Source organism: Fragaria vesca, linkage group LG5 (genome assembly GCF_000184155.1).
Source record: "Fragaria vesca subsp. vesca linkage group LG5, FraVesHawaii_1.0, whole genome shotgun sequence".
Classification (NCBI taxonomy): Eukaryota; Viridiplantae; Streptophyta; class Magnoliopsida; order Rosales; family Rosaceae; genus Fragaria; species Fragaria vesca.
This window is the reverse complement of record NC_020495.1, coordinates 1,743,991-1,767,788: the sequence shown is the minus strand read 5'-3', so window position 1 is coordinate 1,767,788 and position 23,798 is coordinate 1,743,991. Positions and strand designations below refer to the sequence as shown.

The 23,798-nt window shown below is 39.5% G+C and overlaps 3 protein-coding genes and 1 non-coding gene across 4 annotated transcripts in view; all 4 read left to right on the top strand.

Moving 5' to 3' along the window:
* The first annotated feature begins 1,344 nt into the window (after positions 1-1,344).
* Positions 1,345-3,636, top strand: LOC101290957 (pentatricopeptide repeat-containing protein At3g61520, mitochondrial-like). The gene has a single exon (XM_004300764.1). It carries the CDS (start codon positions 1,345-1,347, stop codon positions 3,634-3,636), a length of 2,292 nt encoding a protein of 763 aa, XP_004300812.1.
* Positions 3,637-5,464: 1,828 nt separating this feature from the next.
* Positions 5,465-7,065, top strand: LOC101314658. Its single transcript, XR_184606.1, has 3 exons — positions 5,465-5,534; positions 6,186-6,320; positions 6,419-7,065. It is a non-coding gene; the product is annotated as an uncharacterized LOC101314658 (transcript).
* A 6,810-nt stretch (positions 7,066-13,875) lies between these two features.
* On the top strand, positions 13,876-17,369 carry LOC101314371. The gene is made up of 3 exons (XM_004298778.1): positions 13,876-15,173; positions 16,248-16,790; positions 16,912-17,369. The coding sequence occupies exons 1-3, from the start codon at positions 14,259-14,261 to the stop codon at positions 17,023-17,025; spliced, it is 1,572 nt and encodes a 523-aa protein (XP_004298826.1). The 5' UTR covers positions 13,876-14,258; the 3' UTR covers positions 17,026-17,369.
* A 3,102-nt stretch (positions 17,370-20,471) lies between these two features.
* Positions 20,472-23,798, top strand: part of LOC101315437 — a 5,508-nt gene continuing 2,181 nt past the window's right edge. Inside the window, exons 1-6 of the mRNA XM_004300763.1 lie at positions 20,472-20,998; positions 21,101-21,189; positions 21,376-21,829; positions 21,928-22,031; positions 22,366-23,425; positions 23,525-23,760. Of these exons, the coding sequence (XP_004300811.1) occupies positions 20,472-20,998; positions 21,101-21,189; positions 21,376-21,829; positions 21,928-22,031; positions 22,366-23,425; positions 23,525-23,760 (2,470 nt within the window). The remainder of the gene's footprint in view (positions 20,999-21,100; positions 21,190-21,375; positions 21,830-21,927; positions 22,032-22,365; positions 23,426-23,524; positions 23,761-23,798) is intronic.

The following is a 23,798-nucleotide window of genomic DNA, read 5'->3' as shown; positions in this document are numbered from 1 at the left end:
AAGAGTATAGTATATATATATATATATATATATATATATATATATATATATATCTCTCTCTCATAAACCCAGAAAATACCTCATTCTGGTTCACAAATAGATCCCATGGCCTGCACTTTTCACTTGAAAGAAAAAGGATGCCTAACAACAAGTTAGAGGTCGACATATCCTTCCAAGCAAAATGATATTTCTAAAGGGGTACATTGACTGTACTTTTTTGCCGCCAAGTCGTTTCCTATTATTTTTGCACTATTTTCTTCAAACTTTCAAAGTCATCACAACCTACATATGGACTAACTAACTATGTGCCAAAAGAGCTGAAGCAGTGTTAGCTCACCAAATTTTTTAGCTCTAAAATGAAATTTTGTAGTTTCTGTGTGATATCCTTCTTTCTTGACCTGGTTTTAAATTTCTATGGAAGTTACAATGAACCTCAATTCCAGTTGAGGAACTGATGGAAGAGATCGTAATAAACAGCTGGTTCTAGCTTGGGGTACATGTACATGGTCAATAACCTTCTCTTGAGACTTGAGGCATAAGCAAAAACCACAGGCTGATCACCAAAACAAATTGTGTGTCCTCGTCATTGATTCATTTGTTGAGCTGTCGTTGACTCAATTTAGATTGTCTTACGTTTTACATTCGTAGAATGATGACTCACTTAAATTTTAAAAACTCAAATAAAAAAGTTGAAAACGCGCTCAATGCTGATATGATATTTTTAGTCGGCACTTTTATATAAAACAACAGAGCAATGGGAGGTTGGCATTTATGTGATCTTTCGTTAGGCCCCAACTTAACCTTAAAAAGTATTTGTCCCTTTACTAATTGTGGAGAACAAGCCTGGCTCTTTTCTCTGCACGATCCCTGCCTCCGTCAAATAGGTGTTTTTGGTTGACATTTCTCTATCATTGTCTACTTCATTTTGGCTGGGTTGGCATTAGTACACTACCCAAATGTGCGTCCTAGTTTTTAGGGCAACAACCTAAACACATGGCAACTTTGTGGTAGAAAACTAGCTATTCATCAAAACGGTTCCATTCACTCTATGTAGCAGTGTCTATCATTGCAATATGGCTAAAACGTTAATAAAATCTTTTTATTTATCAGATAACAAATCAAATGCTATGTGAGTCGAACACAAGCTCTTGATCATGAAAGAAAGAGTATGACACTTGACCAAATGATAGTCGAGTATTTGTTCATACAGTAATCCTCTGTAGGGGTAAAAATAAGTTTGTGTATCTAAAATAAGTCAAACAACTCACAAATAAAGAGTCTTCGACTTAAGAGTCCTTGTTAGAAGGGCTTCCTAGATTCAGACCTCTTCTCCTTAAATAAAAAATGAAGAGTTCAAAACCCCTCCTCCACCTCCTTAAACCCCAAACCCCCAAATCCAACTCTCCCTTCTTCCTCCTCACTCACCACCTCTGCACCAATCCCATCTCCAATCCCAACGACGAGGACTCCATCATAACCCAAGTCCTCCAAGTCCTCCAAGTCCTCCAACCCAATGAGCAACACTGGAACTTCCCCCAACTCCACACCCTCCTCTTCCCCAGCTCCACCTCCTCCCCTTCACCCCGCACCCTCCTCCACATCACCCGCTGCCTCGCCTCCCCCACCAAAGCCCTCAAATTCTTCGATTTCGTCTCCCAGAATCTCACCCCTCAGGACCCTCCAAAGGCCGTGCTCTCCTCCTCATTCGAGGCCCTTGTGGAGCTCACATTGCGACAGCCCCCCTCCGAAACGAACCTTTATGAGCTCTACAAGATGGCCAAGGATCGAAACGTTCCGATTAGTCCCAAGGCCGTGCGGCTGCTTGTTCAGTCCATGAGGAGGGCTGGGATGGAGGAGGAGGCTTTATTAGTGTTTAATGAACTCGATTCGGCGTTGAAGACTACATTTATTCGCAATGAGGCGATTGGGTTGTTGCTGAAAATGGGGCGTGTTGATGATGCACTGAAGGTGCTCGACGAAATGCTTGACCCAGAAGCAAAGTTCCAGGTTGATGATTTTACTGTTGGCTTGTTTTTGAGCGGAGAGATTCGAGGGAGGAGTGTAAGTGAGGAGGAAATTGTGGAGTTTGTATCAAAATTTGGTGAGCGTGTTGTGTTTCCTAATAGTGTGGTACTTACAAAATTGGTGAGTGGTTTGTGTAGGAACAGGAAGGTTGGTCTTGCTTGGGATGTTTTGCATGATGTCATGAAGAAGGGTGGTGCTTTAGAGGCTGCTCCGTGCAATGCGCTGTTGTCGGCTTTGGGGAGAGGGAATGAGTTTGAGAGGATGAGGGAGCTTATGGCGAAGATGGAAGAGATGGGGATTAAGCCCGATGTTATAACTTTTGGTATTCTTATTAATCGGTTATGCCAGTCTAGGAGAATAGATGCTGCCATGGAGGTGTTTGAAAAGATGAGTGGAGGAGTAAAGGGGGTTTCGGTTGAACCAGATGTGGGCATCTATAGCACTCTGATTGATGGACTTTGTAAAGTGGGAAGGCAAGAAGAAGGTTTGCGTTTGATGGAAAAGATGAGATCTCAAAGTGGCTGTGCTCCTGATACTGTCACCTATAATATTTTGATTGATGGTTTCAACAAAGTTGGGGACATTGAGAAGGGCCGTGAGCTCTTTGATAAAATGAAGGAAGAAGGGATACCAATGAATGTCTCCACCCTCAATACTATGCTTGATGGTCTGTCCAGGCGTGGGAGACTCAACACTGCACTTGAGTTCTTTAACGAAATGGAGAGGAAAGGTTTGAAAGGCGATTTTGTCACTTACACAATCTTAATCACTTCCTTTTGCAATGTGACCAATATTCACAAGGCAATGGAGTTGTTTGATCAGATGTTGACTGGGTGTCCCACTGATGCAAAAGTTTACCGCCGCTTGATTTCTGGTTTAAGCCAAGCCGGAAGGATGGAGGATGCCAGCTTTGTTGTCTCGAAGTTGAAGGAGGCTGGGTTCTCCATGGATATCGTTTCTTACAATGTGATGATTCATGGGTTCTGCAGTGAAAATAAGCCTGATAAGATTCATGAGATGATTGAGGAAATGGAGGCATCTGGAGTGAAGCCTGATAGCGTAACATACAACACCTTGCTTGCCTACTTAGGCAAACATGGGGACATTGAAAGTGCATATAAAGTATTTGACAGGATGCTGAATGAGGGTGTTGTTCCCACTGTTGTCACTTTTGGTACATTGATTCATGCACATTGCTTGGATGGCGATATCGAAAAAGCCATGAGAATCTTCAGAGACATGGGTTCTAAGTCAAAGATGCCTCCGAATACTGTAATCTACAGTGATTTAATCAATTCTCTTTGCAAGAAGAATGATGTGGAACAAGCTCTTTCTTTGATGGAGGACATGAAGGCTAAGGGGGTGAGACCTGATACCCAAACGTTCAGTGCCCTGTTCAAAGGCCTTAGAGAGAACAATTTATTAAAGAAGGCTTTTCAATTTATGGATCAAATGGTTGAAGAGGACTGTAATCCTGATTATATAACGATGGATATTCTTACCGAATGGCTTCCTGGTGTTGGTGAAACAGAGAGGTTGAGAAAGTTTGCTCAAGGATTTCCGGTTTTGGAGCCTCAGCCCCAACAGAAGGATGGGATAGTCACATTGTAAGATGTTCAGGGAGAAAGCATAGATATTGATTATGATCTTCAATCCATCTTACAGTGGACAGGTCAGTTCATTATGCAGCCATGCTGATCTTGGTTGGATATTACTGTGTAACCCCTTTTGCTCTTAACCTCTTTGGTCAAGTTTGTTTCATAAGATATATTTGTAATATCTTTCATGTTTGTCCTACTGCGAGTCCAGCTTTTCCTTGATAAAGAATTTTTAGGCATTTACAGGCTTTAGGAACTGTAATCTTATTTGAGACTGAAGGGTTAGCCTATATGGATTCTGATGTATTGGTTGGCATATGTTAATTCAGAGGCAACTGGTTGCAAATAATAGGGATTCAGGTAGATGTGTAGGTAGGCACCGTAGGCTCAAAACTACTACATACTCTCAGCTCAGCCTCAAGCTTGTAACAAGCCTAGAACCAAATACTTTGCATAATTTATTCAAATAGCTGTATGCATCAAGCTCAAACTTATTTGCTCTCCCTGATACTGTAAGGGTTATTAAGTTTGGTCTAGAATTTTCTTTTCCTTTCTTTCTTGTCCTTTGTCAGGGTTTTGGCATGATATATAATTCTTCGTTTGACATAGTTCTTGATTCTTCATGTCTTCAATTATTTCCTTATATCATGCAGGTGCTAGTTTACCATTTCAGCACCCACATCATGCCAAGGGCTCAAGGTCACATCCCTTGTACATCTCACTACAAATAAAATACAACACAAGAATAAATGATAGATGACATTGGATGGATGAATGCGTAGAACTATTTAATTGGATGAAACTCAATCTTTATGTAGTAGCAGAAACTTGAAAAATATGAGTACAGTAGCATAACTACAACAAAAGTACATCAAGTGTAGTAGCAAAAAAAAAGAAAAGAGTACAAGTGCTCTACAGTAGTAGAGACCATGACGAGTGATGTAGTAGAACTGAACAATAGCATAATTCATAAATGAACTTCCCCTATCAATAGTAGCAGTCATAAATGAATTTTTCTGTTAATACTGTAGTTACTGAAGCTGCTACTACACTAGCTGAACCAATAAAAATATGCTACTACATCACGTACTGAAATTCTAAAAATAGTTGTTACTACATTTGTTGAGCCACTAAAACCCTGGTACTGCACTTACTGAAGCTGCTACTACACTAGCTAAACCATTAAAACGCTACTACTACATTTGTTGGAAGTGTAGTAGCATCTAACTCTCTAATTTAACATGCTACTACATTAGTTGAGCCACTGAAAACTTGTTATTGTAGTTATTGAAGCTGCTACTACACTAGCTGAACCAATAAAAGTGTGCTACTGCATTTATTGGAAGTGTAATAGCAGCAACATTCCAGTAAGTGCAGTAGCAGCTAAAACAATACATAGTAGGGTTTGATTTAATTTATTTTGTATAAAGTCAGTTTAGTAAATTATACCATGACATAGACACATGACAAGCAGAAAAGTCGTTATTTGTTAAAAATTGTCCTTATTTGTTTAACAATAACACAAGTAGATTTATTTGTGTTTCAAATCCTATTGAAAGATGTATATGTGATTTGCTAAAATCAATTTATAACTTCATTCAATTCTTTGAATTAAAAAAATAATAATTGTAAGAAAGAGTGGAATTATGGATTTGTCTTTCTCGGCCCAATATGGAATGTAGATCATGTTGTTGGCCCAATATCGATAGTTACACGTGTCGTTTGAGCAGTGGGACTTTGTGTACACGCGTCGAAGCTTGAGCAACGAATCAAAAGTCCAAGAACTGTGTAGCCGCAAAAGCCAAAAGCTTGCCACCGAAACTTGAAACTTCCTGAAGCTTCACTTCTTCTTCTATACTTTGTTCTTTCGCTTCATCTGTTGCATATCAGTATCAGAGACAAGCACTGCAGGTAAGTACTAATCTATATCTATCTGCCTAATTACATCTAAGCGTCTCTTAGTTTCAGCACAAATATCTGGGTTTCGTTGGTTTAAATCCTTTATAGCTGTTCTTGGACTCGGGTATTGATTCGTTGGTTTTTGGTTTTCCTGATCTCAGACTTTTAGTTGGACTTTTTGCTGATTCTGTTAGAAATTTACTGCTTTCTTTTGGTTTGCACTTTGTACTAAAATAAAATAAAATGAAAGGCGATCTCTGTACAGAACATGTTTGATTGTTAGCACTTAGCATGAGGTTTTTGTTTATTGGAATGTGCTGTCAAAACGTAGAGCCTGGTAAGGTTTTATGACACCAGAGAGGAGATATTTGGGCAGATTGAAGCTTTTTCATTGATGGCTTATTAGAATTTAAGATATAAGTTTCTAAAGTCTAGGTGTAATGGTCTGCGACTCTGCGTCATGTGGATTACTGATAGTAAATGGGGGATCATGTTAGTCCAGCAGTTTTGACATGGTTTCAATCTTTTGATATGGAATCGATACTGAAATGTATTCTCTTGTTTTGTGCTTCTACTTGCTTCTGAAGTATTACTAGGTGAGGAACTCGACATGCTTTGCTGCAATATGAAATACTTGATGGTTGTTGATTTCATTTTGCCCAGGAATTGTTTGCATTGTTAGTTTCAACTTCTGCATTGTGAAGAGCAGACAATATAGAGCTAATATGCGCGGAGTAGCTGCATTGTCTCCTGTTAAGAACAGATTCAAACCGATCTACCCCATTAAAGGGTCATGGGGTAAGATATATCCCCTATCTGGTTCCATTTATATCATAATTGTATTGTATCACACTAAAGGTTTTCTTTATCTTACTAGTATAAGTTACTGCTACTAGGTACTGTGGCCACTTCGACATCAAGCAAACAAGGGAACGAAAATTATGGGGAAGCAGGGCTTGTGACGAAAGAGAAAACTGATCCAATTGCCGTCTTCAGTAGGCCTCCGCCCCCTCCACCTGTTTTTGGACCGCTGCTCGCTCTCTCATTGTTAGAAGCCTTGTGGAGTTGCAACAGCGATGATGACTGACAGGTGATCTCCTTACTGGAATTGCTGGACTGTATGGCACTCTACTTGAAGAATATGTTTGAAATGTAAAGCAAAATGTTGTATGCATAGCTGAGCAATCGAATTGCCATGTTCCAGAGCCCTATGTAGCCTTCTATGATGGGTGCAAACATAATTTTGTATATCCTCCATATCCATTGGAAGACAATATGAGGACTTCTTAGGAACCCTGCAGGAGAAACATTGATGATATGTCATGTTAATCTGTGATGTAATTAGTAACTGAAGTGTGTGATTTCGGTTTAACTATACTTACATTCAGTAGCTCTTGGGAAACCATCAAATAGAGAGGTCACTGCCTTCAAGAGACTCTGAGATGTCCATCAGCAAAATCAGACATCAATAAAAGCTTTTTCTCATAGGGCAAGTTGACTGTAAAGATAGTAGCTGAAAGAGTTACCAGTACTAGGTGTCCTGGCTTGATCGGTGATTCAATGACAATCTGTGCCTTCCTGCAGACACTAGGAATCGGTTAGGAACTGCTTTGATGATCTTGTTAGAGGTCAAAATACTGAATTTATTTCTGTACTTGATAATTAGTTTCCCTCCTTCTGTTGAGCATTCAAAGAAACTGCAGCCTCTGGTGAATGGGATCTGCTTGTCTTTCCATTCTGAAAGGCAAACCAACTTAGAAAACATTTTGAGGATTCAGAAACTAAATAATGGAATTAGAATTATATCTACCCATGTGCCAGTTTGCTGCTGCTGTAAGCTGATCATTTCCTTCACACACAATTCGTATGCTGAACTTTATATTTTTGCCCATGGCCTCAGTTAACTCTTCAAAGAACTTCATTATTACCTGCATACATAGTCTTTGTCTGAAGCAGGGAACTTAGCGAACTTATTGTTGTTAAGAAGAGAAAGAGGTAGATGATGATGACCTTTTTGCCTTGTAATGGTGTGCTAAAGGAGCACTCCTCAATGTAGCAATCAGTTGAGATGTAGTGACTTAGTTGCTTCAAGTTTTTCTCATTGACGCATTTGTAGAAGTCATTGATTGTCTCGGATGGGGAAAGTGACCCTGAAGAAAAAGTTGAATTTCCCTTTGCAGCCATGATAGGAAGCAGCGCGCGGATGCTGGGGAGTTTATTTTCTGCCTGATTTTTGACATAGGTGCTATGCTTCTTTGCGTCGGCTCTGCTCTGCTGAACAAACTTACATGTTCTTTTGATCGGTAAGGAACCGACGGCCGGTCCTGCCATAGGTTTGAGGAGCGTTCTCCGACACAGTGTCCGACATGGTGCGATGTTTGGGAAATTGACAACGGTAGCCATTGCTTTGCGACAAGTTTGAAACAAAGGGAGATTGAGACAGAGCTGGTTTTGTTGTTGAAGCAAAGAGTCATGTAGTATGAAGACGCAAGGCACAGATGAGAAGTAACACAGGAAAGAATAAAGTGCTACTTGCAGCATATATATCCTTAACCAAATAACCAAGGAAAGAATCTATACCTTGCTCAGTTTTGTTAGAGTTGCTTCGTTCTGTTTGTGCCTTGCTATGAACTCTAAGGATCAAACGCCAGTGAAACCTGAAAAATTTTCTCTACCTTACGATATCTTTTGCTTTAATCTTCTTTTCTCATCCTTGTAGAGAAACAAACATTTCTGTGGCCTCTCATCTTTGCCGAGCAGTTTCAGAATGTTTCAATGCAATCTTTTTCATGCGTTGTTGTTCTAAATTTTGTCTTCAGAATTGTGACCTTTTTCTTTTTTTCTTTTTCTTTTTACTAGTGGTTTAAACAATGAAACTTTGGTGTGGTTTTTATCCATGACAGACAGTGTTGCTATTTTACGTGGGACTTTTCCCGACGAGTAGATTGTCGAAGATGACTCTCATGCATGATCAAGTAGAGCAACAGCCCTCAAATATGCAATATTTAACCCTGCAATATCAGAATACAGAATTCAGCAGCTTCTGCAAAACAGTGGATCACTATCATTTTCCATCTTAGCCTAAGGTTTCATATATATGCCTTTCTTCTTTACTTTGGTCCTGCGAATCAATCCACCCGACCATGTGATTCATCATCAAATTAACAAATAATAGATGAAGAAGAAACAGGCTTCGCCTGTTGGTAGCAGCATGGTCATTTGACATTACCAAGGAGGCTCCTGAAAACAAGGCCACCATATAATTATAAAACTGGATTATGTTCTGCTCCCTCTTATCCTCTCAGCTTGCACTAAGCTACTAAAATCATCTAATCACTAATCACTAATTCCTTACAGCTGTGTTTGTATGCAGGGGTGTTCTGATGTGCTCCCTTACGTCCTGTCTGCTAAACCACCAAAGAAAACCAGGACCAGCCGCAATCCGGTGAATGCTGCTAGATAATCCAAACGTGTTACAATCTAATACAAGATGAAACCAATCATTTTTATTAAACAATGATGATCATATAGTGAATCATCAGTCACCAAATCATACACAAATTCAAGTTGTCTCAATTTGAGCTGAAAGGAATCTTGGACAGCCTTTCAGCCAGACAAACAAGCTGGCATGCCTCCTAACCTACACCGGTATAGAAAGATGGTCTCTAGCTTCCTCTGATCCTTGTGAATGAGCTGGGGATCCCTATATAAACTCGGCTGCAATTGCCATTATCTCCACAAGTCACAAACAAGAAAGAGCTACAGAATCAAAAAGAAAGAGTTGAGATCAACAAGTCAGGAGGTTGCAAAATGAATAGCAAGATCTCTGATGTTCCTGCAGCAAAAATCGAAGCCAAAAGCTTCAAAAGCAGATCAAAGCCTCTTCCAAAAAGAGGACAGATAAAGTCAAGAATAGCTGCAAATGCTCTTCACTCCATAGTCTCTGCATTATCCAAAGCCTCTTCAGATCGCAAGAGTTCCAGCAGAAAATGTTTCTCATCCAGTCAGAGCTAGAGAGCAGTAGAAGTTATAGATTCAAATCATAATATGCAATGTATGATTAGTCCCTTTGCAATGTGTTTAGCTCTTCTTCTATATTGGTTGCTTCTTCTAATCATGCTCAATTGGTAGTTTCTAATCACATAGAAGTTTATTATAGGGTAAAAAATAAAAGCAAGAGGACTAAAGAACATCAGCAACAAAAGAACGAGTACAGTATATGGCTAAACCTGGTTTTCACGATTCACATCAAAGTACACTACCGAGCATTCACGAATAATAATAATACTAACTGTCACACACACATATATAAATCTATGTCCTGCCACACTCTCAGTTTCATCAACTGGATAGGCTAATACTAGCAACCTTGTGCTTGAATTCGTTATCTGGAAAGAGCCACGCTCACATCATATTACAGTTTAGAGAGGGAAAGCCTCCTCATTGCTCACTTTCTGCTTCTTGCCCCCTTTCTTCTTGTTCCCTTTCGTCTTGAGAAGTTCCTCATTGTGAAGAATACAGCGTTTTGCATAATCGATCACCTTCTCCATTTCCCGCTCTAGCTGTGGCTTGGCCACAACAGAAACTGTATTCCCATAGTCATTCAAAATCGATGACATTGTCCATTCAATTTAACTGGAGGTTGTAAAAGACTAAAAAACAAAAAGACAAGAAAGAAAGCATACAGAATCGCAAAGGAAGAGTAAAAGCCTTTACCGTAAGATAAAGTGAGAATACGAAAGGAACCAAAAGATCATGCATATGCGAAACATCCAATTTAATATGTTGTTAAGAGGAAAGAACTGACCATGTAATTAAACCAAATAGAAAGTGAACAAACAGTAAAACATAGTTTAAACGGTGCGCACGTTGATGAAGTGAATGAAGCGCTGATAGCGTAGGAGAAATGTAACCTGCACGGAATAGTAGGAATTAGAAAAGACTGCTAGCAAGACATATGGAGCAGCAGAAAAGACTGCTAGAGGAAAAGGATGATTCAAAAGAGTTAACTCAAGTATATAACCTGCAGGATCTCATGCCTCAAGCAAAGACCTCCTGGTTGACGCCCAATTGGCTGGTATCTGCGTCCCAGATCACCATTCAGTATTTGTATCACCTGCAATCGGAAGGTCGTGCATGCATGCACTCAGATCCCCAATAGCAACAGTGATAGAATGACAAAAGTAGAAAGAAAAGGGAGCAGGCAGAAACAAGATGTAACAGCTAGAGCTTACCACAGATGGTGGAACGTTGGTGTATGCCAAAAGTTCACAGAACCTAATAGCTTCTGGAGAAGCATATGGATCCTTTGCACTGCCAGGTAGTGGTTCCATTGTAATGTGATACTTTTCAATGTTCCTAGCCTACAACATTTGGTACACAACAATTCCAATTTAAAACCACCATTGATCTAGTCATCTTGAGTAGCTAGCTAGATTGAATGCATAGGGACAAAAAATTCATAGATACCTTCTGGAGCACGATTAAAATTCATAGATACTTTTTGCAGCAGATAGGATTTCCAGCGAAAAATTTAGCAACACATAGTTGAGGTTTATTAAGATTGAGGAATCCAAGAGAATATATACATAGTTGAAAGTTGAAACAAGAAAAGTATGTTAAGAAATATGTGTCAATTGTTATAGCTCACTGGGGTGAGTGGTGAGAAATGCAAAGTCAATATTAATCCTTTTGTACTGCCTATGTATCCTTTAAGTGGGGAGATGACATACTGATAATAGGTGTATGGTGGTGACTGAGAGGTTACCAACTGCCTCCACTTCCTTTTGAAACCTCTCATCCTTCATTCTTCTAAACCTACCAAAAGAAAACAAGAGGTAATGTTTGCACACATGTACTAGTTCTGTACAATTTTCAACTTTGGAATCAGTATTACTGGTCCTTCTTCATCTACGTATGAGAACCAAATGTGCACTTTGATAGTGCATCTTGGTTTTCTTTTCCTTAAGAATATGTGAACAAATGATTACCATGTTTAGTGCTGCTAATGATTTGCGTCTGATGAAACCTAGCTATGTTTGAACTTTGAACCTTATATGGTTGTATGTTGAACAGAAAATATTGTCTTGTTAGGTTGTAGTTCACTAAATGAAATGACATTTTAGGAAAGAAGTATACAGGTCCAAAATAACAAACTTATTAACCATTAATCTCCAAATAGTTAGTACAAATTTATTATGTTGTAACATCCAAGCTAGTATACTACTGTAAACTCTTAAGTATGTCACCAATATATACAATTACTGCAAACTCTTACTACTTGCAAGTCCAGAACAACAGAACAGATGATGAAGTTATAGAGAATGCGACTAGTCAAACCATTATTGTTTCTATCTTAGCTTTTTTAAATATAGCATGAATCAGCAACCAAATCTAGCTAAGTTATATTTGTGTATGAGTGGTTGTGAATTGTGATGCTGATTATCCAAAATTCCAGATAAGCCAGATGCATCAACTACTTCCCCACTCGCCTTACCAACAATGTTTGCTCCACATTCAATGAGATCGAAACGTTAAACTGGTTAAATTTGGGGCAACAACAAAAGCTTCAACAAGTCTTCACGGGTACTGTTTTCAGAATCCGGGGCCAATATAATCAGTGCAATAGATCTTAGCCTGCAAAACGTTTTGTTCTTAGTGTTCTTCTGGGTATAGATCTAAAACTTTTATGTTCTAGATGTCACTGCTACGTTGGCTTCTTTGTCCCAACTGATGGATTACAAAACCATCTAGCTCCTTCTAATCGTTTAACTTTGGAATCAAACCTAGCTGCCAAAACTAATTCTCTGCAAACGAATATAATTCAGTGTCTCTGAACTACTAGGGCCATATGCATATATATCCCAGATCCAAGCTAGCTGCTGAATCGAATTCATTATAGCTTATTCTTTCTTTTCGATTGTGTTGTGTTCTGGTTTGTGGTCCTTTTATGTGTGATCGAAAATTACTCCCAACGTATCTGTATGCATGTTTTTCACCAAAATGAATCAATGATTGGCGACACTTTGAATTGAGAACCGTAACTAAGTTGGGTTAAAAAGTAAAATCTATGCAGTTGTTGCAGGCAAGTGAAATATAAGATTAAGTCGTTTCGAACTATGAGATAGTGTTGTGTTATTAAGGGTTTTGGGGGAAGTTAAATAGTAATGTGATCGAGCACTTTCGGGTTCAAACTTCCAACTCAAAGTATTATTCTGTTTGAGACTAGAATGGACAGCCAGTATATCACTGAGATATGCAAGAGTTGTTTCTACTTAATCTTATTTAGATTCTTTAAATTGCTTAATTAGTAGCTCGCTAGCTCAGTCAATCATATACAATAAAGTCTTAGATAAGAACCTAACTCATGCAGATTTTTCATAAAACGATGACTGAAGGTTTATAAACTAATGTTGAGGCTATTTAAAATTCTAATTCTGTTAGCCACTATGTGCTGCTAGTAGTTCATAAACAAGCCAGCTACATGATCCTCTGAGTTCATGATCAAAGGGTAGGTTTCACGGTTGCCGTCACTCACCAAGAAAACCTAATACTTGTAATTGATTGATCTTCTATAAGTAGCGTTACGCATGTATAATTAACGTTAAAACTCGTTAACTTAATATAATATTATATATTGTAAATCACAACATCACGCAACTCGTTATGTATTTTTCTTTGATATAAGTTGATGTTACGTACTCAAAATGTGAATAATCATCATGATTTATTATAAGAAAGAATGAAGAAGCAACTAATTAGTATTACGGTTACTAATTTTCACAATCTTATAAAAAGATTCAGACTGTGTTTAATAAGCATTACAAGATCAAATATTTAGACGAGTTTTGATTTACCTGATTACATACCAATTTTGTGCTTACATTTGTGTAGACATAAATGAGCATAGTTAGACACAGAAGGATGAATTTGTTAAAACTTGCACATTTTATGGTAAAACTAACTCTGACGTCAAAATTTGTTGAATAATTTATGGAAGCGTCTTTGTTACTAAAGGGTAAAACGTTAATTACCAGAAGCAAACAAAACCAATTACAAGGTAAATGCGGCAGCAATTGAGTAGAGTTAAACAAGCAAATCATTCACCTTCGATAATTACTAGCGGCCTTTTATCCCAACAAATAAAGGCTCTCGCAATCAAGTAAGGACGACAACACGTGAAACTATACTGTAATTTGTCTATCACCCATTCACCAGTGCCCGCACAGGATCTGACGGTCTAAAACACTCCATATCTCCACTCACACAATTCACAGGTCCAAGTAATCACACTCAAAACCAAGCCCTGTAACAAGTAAATAATTAAAATAGAAGAAATGAAAATAGAAATAATAATGGTGAGTGTGTCTATGTAATCGAGCTGAGTCTGCAACCTGGCAGCAATGCAAGCTCACCTTTACCTCTCCTCCTCTCCTCTGCAACACCCACCACCATCTTTCTTCGTCTTCTTCTTCTTCCTTTCCCATTCCCAGCTCTAATTAACCCCCCAAAATCCCCCCATTATTTACAAAGCCACCCCTCTCTTTCACATTCACAGAGATCTAGCCTCTTCTCCCTGTACCTCTCGCAATCGCGTCGCAAGGCGACAAAGATTCTTCGACATGTCGCCCAAGCTGCCATCAATTTAAGGTTCTCTCCTCTCAATCTCGAAAGACAGGAAGAGAGTGTTAGAGAGAGGAACAGAGGAGTACCGAGGTTGGAGTTCAGGTTGCGAAAATGAAAGGCACCCAGAACAACAAAGATTCGGGCGAGAAAGTGATCTGGGATCAGATGCGGAGCTCCACAGGGAACCCTTTACCTGGTCCTGGCTCTCAATCCCCACGCGCCACTCCTAAACTCCTCGTCTGGCTCATCCTCTTCGTCTCCGTCACTTACATCGTCTACACCCTCAAGCTCGTCTCCAACTCACGCGCCGCCTGCTCCGACCTCGACGACCCCTTCTCCACCCCTCGCCACCTCGCCACCACCTCCTCATTACTCACCACCAACGTCACGGATGATCGGACGGTCCAGACTGTCCACCGGGAACCGGAACAAACCAGCGTCAAGCACATAGTCTTCGGCATTGCCGCGTCGGCGAAGCTCTGGTCGCAGAGGAAGAACTACATAAAGCTCTGGTACAAGCCGGACACCATGCGCGGCATAGTGTGGCTGGACCGCGCCGTAGCGAATCAAACCCGCGAGGGCCTCCCGCCGATCAAGATCTCCGGCGACACGTCCGAGTTTGGCTACTCCAACAAGCAAGGCCACCGCTCCGCCATCCGGATCTCCCGGATCGTCTCCGAAACGCTGCGTTTAGGCCTGAAAGACGTCCGGTGGTTCGTCATGGGCGACGACGACACCGTCTTCATCACCGACAACCTCGTCCGCGTGCTTCGAAAATACGACCACACGCAGTACTACTACATTGGTTCTCTTTCGGAGTCACACTTGCAGAACATCTTCTTCTCGTACGGCATGGCGTACGGCGGCGGCGGTTTCGCTATAAGCTACCCTCTGGCGAAGGCCCTGAGTAAAATGCAAGACAGGTGTATACAACGTTATCCCGGTTTGTACGGCTCCGATGATAGAATGCAAGCTTGCATGGCCGAACTCGGTGTTCCGCTCACTAAAGAACTCGGCTTTCACCAGGTCCGTCAATTACCCTCGCTCAATTTCAATACTTGTTACTCCAATTTGGGTAAATTTTTTAATTTTAATCTTTCTGGGTTCAAAGTTTGATTATTTATTCCGGCCGAAACGGATTGGAGTAGTCAATGTAGGTTATTTAGTTCTGAAACTGCACGAATTGAATACGCTTTTATTATGAAGTTGGTGAATGTAATTGAAGTGGGTAATGTGTTCCGGTTAGTTTCCGGGTTCGGGAAGTTCCATGTTTGCTAGGCTGGTGGAGGGTGAATGGGATCTGACATTGATATTGGTCTGGGAACATTAAGCGGTGGATTAGCTCAATGTTGACGTGAGGGGTCCACGTGTAAGATGGGTTAGACCAGGTTTGTGTCCTACAGCTCAGTAGAACACAAGAACAGCTGAATAGGGGTGAGTCACTGAGTCTTATGTTATGCCCACGAGCATTTATGATTTCGTGGACGTCACGCTCCGCTGTGATTGAAAAACTTCAACTTGACCAAACTCAGAGATGAGGGTAGTTTAGCATCTTTGTATGTTTCCTAGGGGGAATATATAGTTAAAAGTTAAAACCCTCGAGTCCATTTCTTGGTTTGAAGAAGTTTTGGCATGGTAGCATAGCAGGCATTGGTAAATTTGCTGCGAGTATTGGAAGTTGTTGTTATATTTAGTTAACCTTATTAATAGAACGCAGATATTTTGTTGAGTGTCTTGTTCCGAAATGTTATGCATTTGGCTTTTCGACTGAAGATAGCTAAAGGGATATCCTCATTTGGTTGAGTCCCTTACTCAACTCTTGGTTCATTAGATTGTTAAACCATCCAATTTTTAAAGCACCATAAAAAAAGCTTTGAAAACGTACATTTATAGTATTAACGGTTTAGTGGGTGGTTCTTTAGGCCGTGTGGTAGTAGAATTTGGTGTGATTGTCCAGTTTCCTATTTAAGTGTAGAGGTTGAGTGTGGATCTTTTGTATTCCTTTCCTAGTGAGGTTTGTATGGTTAAGTTTTACAGTTATGCCGAGTCATTGTAACTATTGCTTGACCCTGCTTTTTTTTCTTATCAATGGTGGTACAGTATGATGTGTATGGGAACCTATTCGGGCTCCTTGCAGCGCACCCGGTAGCACCCTTGGTGACAATGCATCATCTTGATGTGGTTGAGCCCATCTTCCCCAATGTGACCCGAGTTCAAGCCCTTCAGCGGCTTATGGTCCCAGTGAAGCTGGACTCGGCAGGAATTATGCAACAATCCATCTGCTATGACAAGTCAAGGAGCTGGACCATTTCCGTTTCATGGGGCTTTGCTGTCCAAATTTTTCGAGGAGTTTTTTCACCCCGGGAGATGGAAATGCCTTCCCGGACATTTTTGAACTGGTACAGAAGAGCAGATTATACAGCCTATGCATTCAACACTCGTCCAGTTAGCCGAAACCCTTGCCAGAAACCTTTTGTGTTTTACTTGTCAAAGGTAAAATTCAATTCTACTATGAATACGACATTCAGCGAGTATGTCCAGCATCGTGTCCCTCATCCCTTGTGCAAGTGGAAGATGGCTGATCCTGCTGCATTTGAGAAAGTGGAGGTCTATAAGAAGCCTGACCCTCAGCTATGGAATAGAGTAAGTAATTTTGAAAAGCTTTAACAATGTTATCATCACTATCTACTGCTTACTATATGTTCCAAACAAAAATGGTTAACGTGTTTTGTTTTTCTTTGTTTGTTTTAATCTGCATTGCCAGTCTCCGAGGAGAAATTGCTGCAGGGTCAGAAACTCGAAGAAGAAAGGAACCATGGTTATAGATGTTGGTTTATGTAAAGAGGGTGAGATCAGTGAAATAGCAACAACAGTTTGATCAATTTAGGAATGGAAGCAGGCTTCTTTCTTTTCATAATCCCCTATTCCTCTTTGCTTCTTCTTTCCCTCCCTTAATTGATTCTTAGGCCATATCTCTTAATTTATTCACTCCACATTCAAAATTTTGGTCCTTAGAAAAAAAAAATTGAAAATGTTGATGTACAAAAGTTGTAGGGTAGTAGACATTTCATAGTTGTCTGAGGAGTTAAATTATTCATTTATAAGATTTCCCCCAACAAGAAATCTTTGCTTTTGGTAAAGACTGATGGTGCTAATGTATCTATATTTGGCCATTACGCTTATTTTGGAACTTACTCTAGTCCTATTCAGAAGTTCTATCTCAAATTCCACTTTGCATTGCAGCAAAAGTCTAAAGTTTTACGTACTCCGTAGAACTTGTTGCTCTTCGAGGCATTTTATCAAGCATGTTAGTTGCCCCGGATCCACGATACGTAACACATCAAATCAGTCTGCATTTATCAGATCACACTAGACTTTTATGGTGCTAATATGACGTAATATCAGAGCAGATTATTCATGAGTACGTCACAACGTATACGTTTGTGACTACGTTTAGTGCATATGTTTTGTTTCAAAAACGTTAAGCTCACAAGTGACAACAGATAATGTGATATCCTGAACCTATTCACCTATTGTGATATATAAACATCAAGTACATGATCAAGGTTTTGCCGGTGGACTCTGAAGGAAGTCCTTCAAGACTTACCCAGATAGAGAGAGGTAGGCGTTGGATTCGACCATGATTTTGGCTACAATTGAATAGGGCACCAGAATGGTCCAACTACTTTCGTCTTCTTCTCTGACTTGCTTTTTCACAACCTTTATTCTTGTCCCTCATGCAAAATGATTATTTAAAATTGACACTAAGAACACGACCTCGACTTGTCACATTCAAAATTTATAATTCAATCTTGCTAGAACTTGGTCATGACTCGTATTTGTTCTTTTTTGGTTACAAGACTCGTATTTGTTTTTATAATACCCTTTGAAGGTTACAAATGGGGACTTTTGAACAGTGCCTTGTAATTATATATTAGGCTTTTATATTAATTAGTATATGCTTAGATTTCTAAGAGCAAACAGTGCTGGCAATGTCTTCCTATTATTCCATGATTAGATTTCTAGATTGTACCCTACGCATATTTGTTTATGCAAAGATCATGTTCATTATTAAAGTTTGGCGGTGACAATATTATAATTGCGAGGGACAAATATTAGAGACATAAACTAATTGAGAAAATAGATCATATGGGAACATCCCGATCTGGGGAAGTTGGAGTTGAAGAAACTTCAAGACTCGTGTATCTGTGTTTGACCCATTTGAGCCAATAATCTTATTATTACCAACCCCCCATCTTCTTTTCTTTGGCAAATATTTGACTTCTTGTTTGCATGGAGTGTGGTCTAATCTCATCACTGTATACTTGGATCTTTTAACAGTTGAAACCAATAATTGTAGGGATGTGAAATTCACGCTTTTCAAATTATAATTCACACTCTTATTTTTTATTTTTAGTCATCATTTATATAAAAAGACAAAAGTTAAGTTACTAGGGACAAATTTTAATGACCAGAAATGAAAAGTGAGAGTGTGGATTACAATTTGAGAAGTGTTACTCTAATAAAAAGTTCTGAAAACCAGACATCCGTAATTTTCCATCCATATATATATGACTTATCTCCTAAATTGATATTAGCTGATTACAATCATGTTGAAGTTGACTGATATTTAGTGACAAATATTTGGAAATTCTTTTTTTACATGACATGGATTCATTTTCCTTTAAAATTTCTTTAACTCACACCATTTTTACCTATTTTGTGTTCCTCGTAAGACATACTTGTTATTATCATAAGTAATGTTTAGAGCTAAGAATTAGAGCCCGAATTTGAATGCTTACCCAAATCCATGTTAAGTTGTAAACCACAAACCACTTTAGTTCACAACCATTGAAGCATAGAAAGCTCAAAAGACATATACTTGGTTGTCATCTATTTTAGAAAGGAATAAATCAATAAAAGGGGAAAAAAATGCACGAGAAGTAAAACCTAAAGCCTCTACATGCAGAAGATATCATTTTCCCTTTCTTCCTGCTCTAGACCTTTTTGAACCCAAAAGAAAGCAACCCTAGTGGGAAGTAAAAACCCAAAATAGTTCTACCGAAGTGTCGGCACATAAAAATCCATCATCTTTTTACTGAACTGGAAATCTGGAACTGTAGTAAAGGTTACTATTATGGGGCAGCAATCCTTCATTTTTGTACTAAATTTCATATATTTTTTTTCAAGGGTAAAAAGCCATCCATCCCTTGATTTATAGGGTATTGATTACAAACTGAAGGACAATGTCCTTGATGAGGTTGGGACGTTGGGTAGATGAGGGTCAATGACTCATGGTTGCTCCAGAGTACGTGAAGTCTGTCGGCAAAAGTTGTTTCATTGAATCACTTCCACGAGCTGAGCTGCATTGCAGATGGGGGACCCAGTTGCCTGATCCGGATCCATGAGGCCTGACCCGGCCGTGTCAATAATCAACTTTTGATATATCCGATTTTCTTGTTTGTTAGGAATGAATGTCAAAAAATTGTTTGAGAATAACCAAAGTTCATATACAGTGCATATAGATTTGCTTGTCAAACTTACCACATTACATTTTCTTTTTCTCCTTCTGTTTTTGTCCTACAATGAACGTATCAAGTTAAGTGATATTATCGTGATTATTGTTGTCATGATGTTAGGCTTTTATTATAAAAGAGAAAGTTAAAACTAGAACCACAGCTATTTATTTACGTAACTCAAAATCCACGCCAACGTTTTTTGTACGATTTTTGAAAGTTAGAAAATGATAGAATTCGTATAAGAAATTATTCAAGACTTTGTTCTTGTGATTTGGAGGATTTTGTGGCTTGATACTGGGCTATTCCGTGGAAATCAAGGTGCTCTGACAATAGTCCAGAAGTAGCATGGACTTGCAATATCGGCCCAAGAATATATATGGGCTCGCATATGACATGTCAAACAATAAAAGCCCATTCTAAACATGGGCAGTCTTTTTCTAACGGTGCTTCCTTATTCTTTTGATTTAGCATTAGTTATACCTTAGGGTTAGTTCTTTCGTATAGATAAAGACTCGGACCAAAAGAAAAGAAAACACTAAATAAAGGCAAATTGACTTGTAATCTTGGCGGGACTTGTTTGGATAGCATCCTGGATCTGCCAATGGAACTTATTTTAGCTAACAACCACTATAGTTTAGTGCGCACTAGAGATGCTTCTCTGTAGTTTTTTCCTTCGCTACCAGAAAAAGAAAATATTTATTACAGTTTCTGATCGATTTCTCTTTTCTTGTGGTTTCCAGTTTCTTCTGTGCTTTTCTTCTTATTGCGTTTCTGCCTAGACTTTGTTTTCTTTTGGTTGTTAACAATGGCCTTGAACACCCCAACTGCCTCTGCATCGCTTCCTACATCAGCTGAATCATCGGCGGCTCCTCGGTGGAAGTATGACGTGTTTTTGAGTTTCCGGCATGAAGACACTGGCCGGGGTTTTACTTCTTATTTGTACAATGAATTGCAAAAGAGAGAAATCAAGACATTCATGGATAACGACGAAATGATTTTGGATAGAGGTGAGGGGATCTCTCAAGTTATCCTAGAGGCAATTCAAGAATCAAGATTTGCAATCGTTGTTCTGTCGGAAAACTATGCTTCTTCCAGTTGGTGTTTGGATGAACTCACACAGATCATTCAGTGCATGGATTTTAAGGAAACAGTAGTTCTGCCAGTTTTCTATCATTTGGATCCCTCTGATGTGCGTCATCAAAGGGGGGCGTATGGACATGCCTTCGTTGAACATGAACAGAGGTTTGGAGATCAAACAGAGAGGCTGAGGAAGTGGAAAGACGCATTGCTTACAGTGAGCGACATCTTTGGCTGGTCAAAAAATGATTATGAGTAAGCATGAATCATGATGAGACTTTCCTATTCTTAATAATAGTAAGGTACTTTAGTTTGGGTTTATTTCCAGGAACATCAGCTGACCCTTCTTCATTATAGGTCAGAAAGACAATTTGTCAAACAAATCGTGGAATTTATCTGCAGTAGACCTATTGAAAGTGAAACAAGACAAGCAACAGATGAAATTTGTAAGTTATTAATCGGTTAATTCAAATGCTCTCTTTCCATTAGCTTTTAGCTTGTTGTGGGGTTTTGAATTCAGTGTGGTTTCTGATCTGCCTTCTTCTTTTTTGGTTAATTTTTCATTAATTGTTTTCAATGGGCTTGATCAACCTAACAGACCAACTGACATGGCTTCCTTGAGCTGAAATCAGCTCCTCGATGGAAGCATGATGTGTTTATAAATTTCAGGGGTATGGACACTCGTAACGGTTTTCTGTCCCACTTACACGATGAATTGCAAAATACAGAAAACCTGAACATAGCAAGGGATGACGGACCAGATGCAAAAGGGCAGCTTATAGTTCCGTATCTTCTAAAGGCAATTGAAGAGTCAAGGTTTGCCCTCGTTGTTCTCTCACCAAATTTTGCTGGTTCTTCATGGTGCTTGGAAGAACTTGCGAAGATTTTTGAATGCATGGGAGGCCAGAAAAGAATTCTGCCAATCTTTTATAAAGTGGATCCCTCTGATGTGCGACGCCAAACTGGGAGTTTTGGAGAAGGCTTGGCTCGCTTTGAAGACAGATTTGAAAGAGACAAGGTCTTGAAGTGGAGACGTGTTTTAACAATGGTGGCCAATCTCTCTGGCTTCGATTCAAGTAATTATGGGTAAGTATGATGAAACTATTTTAACAAGAGAGTTATACGTGCATAAATTACCTTTGGGTTTGTCCTTATTATTGGACCGTTCCTTATTCCTTAAATAGGTATGAAGGAGAACTTATCAGACACGTTGCGGAAGAGTGCAGTAGACGAGTTACAGAGTTGACAGGAGATTTTGAAACAACAGGAGATGTTCGGTCCATGGCTTGTAAGTTATTATCAGCTCTGTCTCTCTGTTTGGTGATTTGTTGGAGGTATCTCCAGCTAGAATCTTTTTCTAGAATTATTATTACTACACTTTCCAACAGGAAGCCTAAACTCTCATAACTATGTAGGTGTATAATGTCACAAGTAACACTTATGACTTCCAAGTTCGATGACACTTCACTTGTTAGCGTCATTTAAATCACTATACATTTTGGTTGTTTCCAGCACTGTGAATATATTTGTTGGTTGCTTGACTGTTATTGAGAATCCGTTTAGATTTTGTTGTATTTCAGTTTCCTGACCACCACCCTAAAATCATCCACATCTCTTACCAGCTCCCCAGCCTGAGCCAGCTCCTGTGAAGAATGATGTGCTTTCAGGTTTCGGGATAGAAGACACTCGCAGGGGTTTTGTAGCCCATTCAGACCATGAATTGCAAAACACAGGAGTAAATAGAACATTCAGGGAACACGAAACACAAAACACCGATGAAAATCATGTTGAAGAAGAGATAGTTATTCCCTCTACGTCTCCACCTTCACCTGCTGTGGGAGATCCTGAAAACGGGGTAGCCCTCCCATCTACATCACCAGTTATTGGGCAACAAAATGATGAGTTTTTGAATACCAGGGAAGAGGACAATCATAGGGGTTTTGTCACCCATTTGGGTCACGAAACACAAAACACCGATGCAAATCATGTTGAAGATGAGATAGCTGTCCCCTCTACGTCTCCACCTTCACTAGCTGTGGGAGATCCTGAAAACGGGGTAGCCCTCCCATCTACTTCACCAGTTATTGGGCAGCAAAATGATGAGTTTTTGAATACCAGGGGAGAGGACAATCATAGGGGTTTTGTCACCCATTTGGGTCACGAAACACAAAACACCGATGAAAATCATCTTGAAGAAGAGATAGCTGTCCCCTCTACGTCTCCATCTTCACCAGCTGTGGGAGATCCTCGGGTGAAGTATGATGTGTTTTTGAGTTTCAGGGGGGAAGATACTCGAAAGGGTTTTATAGCCTATTTATACCGTGAATTGCAAAAAACCAGAGCGATTAAAACTTTCAAGGATGATGTGCAACTGAAAAAAGGGACTGTTATTGCTTCAAATCTCCTAAGGGCAATCGAAGAATCAAGGTTTGCGATTATTGTGTTTTCCGAGAAGTATGCTGATTCTGCATGGTGTTTGGATGAACTTACAAAGATTTTTGAATGCATGGAGGGTAAGGACACAATTCTCCCAATTTTTTATAAGTTGGATCCCGCTGTCGTACGATATCAAAAGAAAGAGACCAGTTTTGGTGAAGCTTTCGTCAAGCATGAAGCTAGACATGACATTGAGAAGACGAACCAGTGGAGAGCTGCATTAAAAGGAGTGGCAGGAATCTCTGGGTGGGATTTAAACCGTTTTCCGTAAGCATATGTTTACAATACTTGTACTTTCAATTTATTATTTGGGTGAAGATTATTTTGAACCCTTCTTCCTTGTAGGACGGAGTTAGAACTAATCGATGACATTGTGGAACATTTGTTGGAAAAAGTACTTCAAGCACCCAACAGAACTTTTGGAACATTTGAAGCGACAAGGCAAGCCATGGATGAGGTCATGAAGGTGTTAAAAGATGATCAAGTCACTGTCCTTGGGGTGCATGGGGTAGCTGGCGTTGGAAAGACGACTATGGTCAAACATGTTGGTGCACAAGCTAAGAAAGATGGGCTTTTTGATCGTGTGATTATGGTTGTCATATCCAAAAGCCCTGACTTG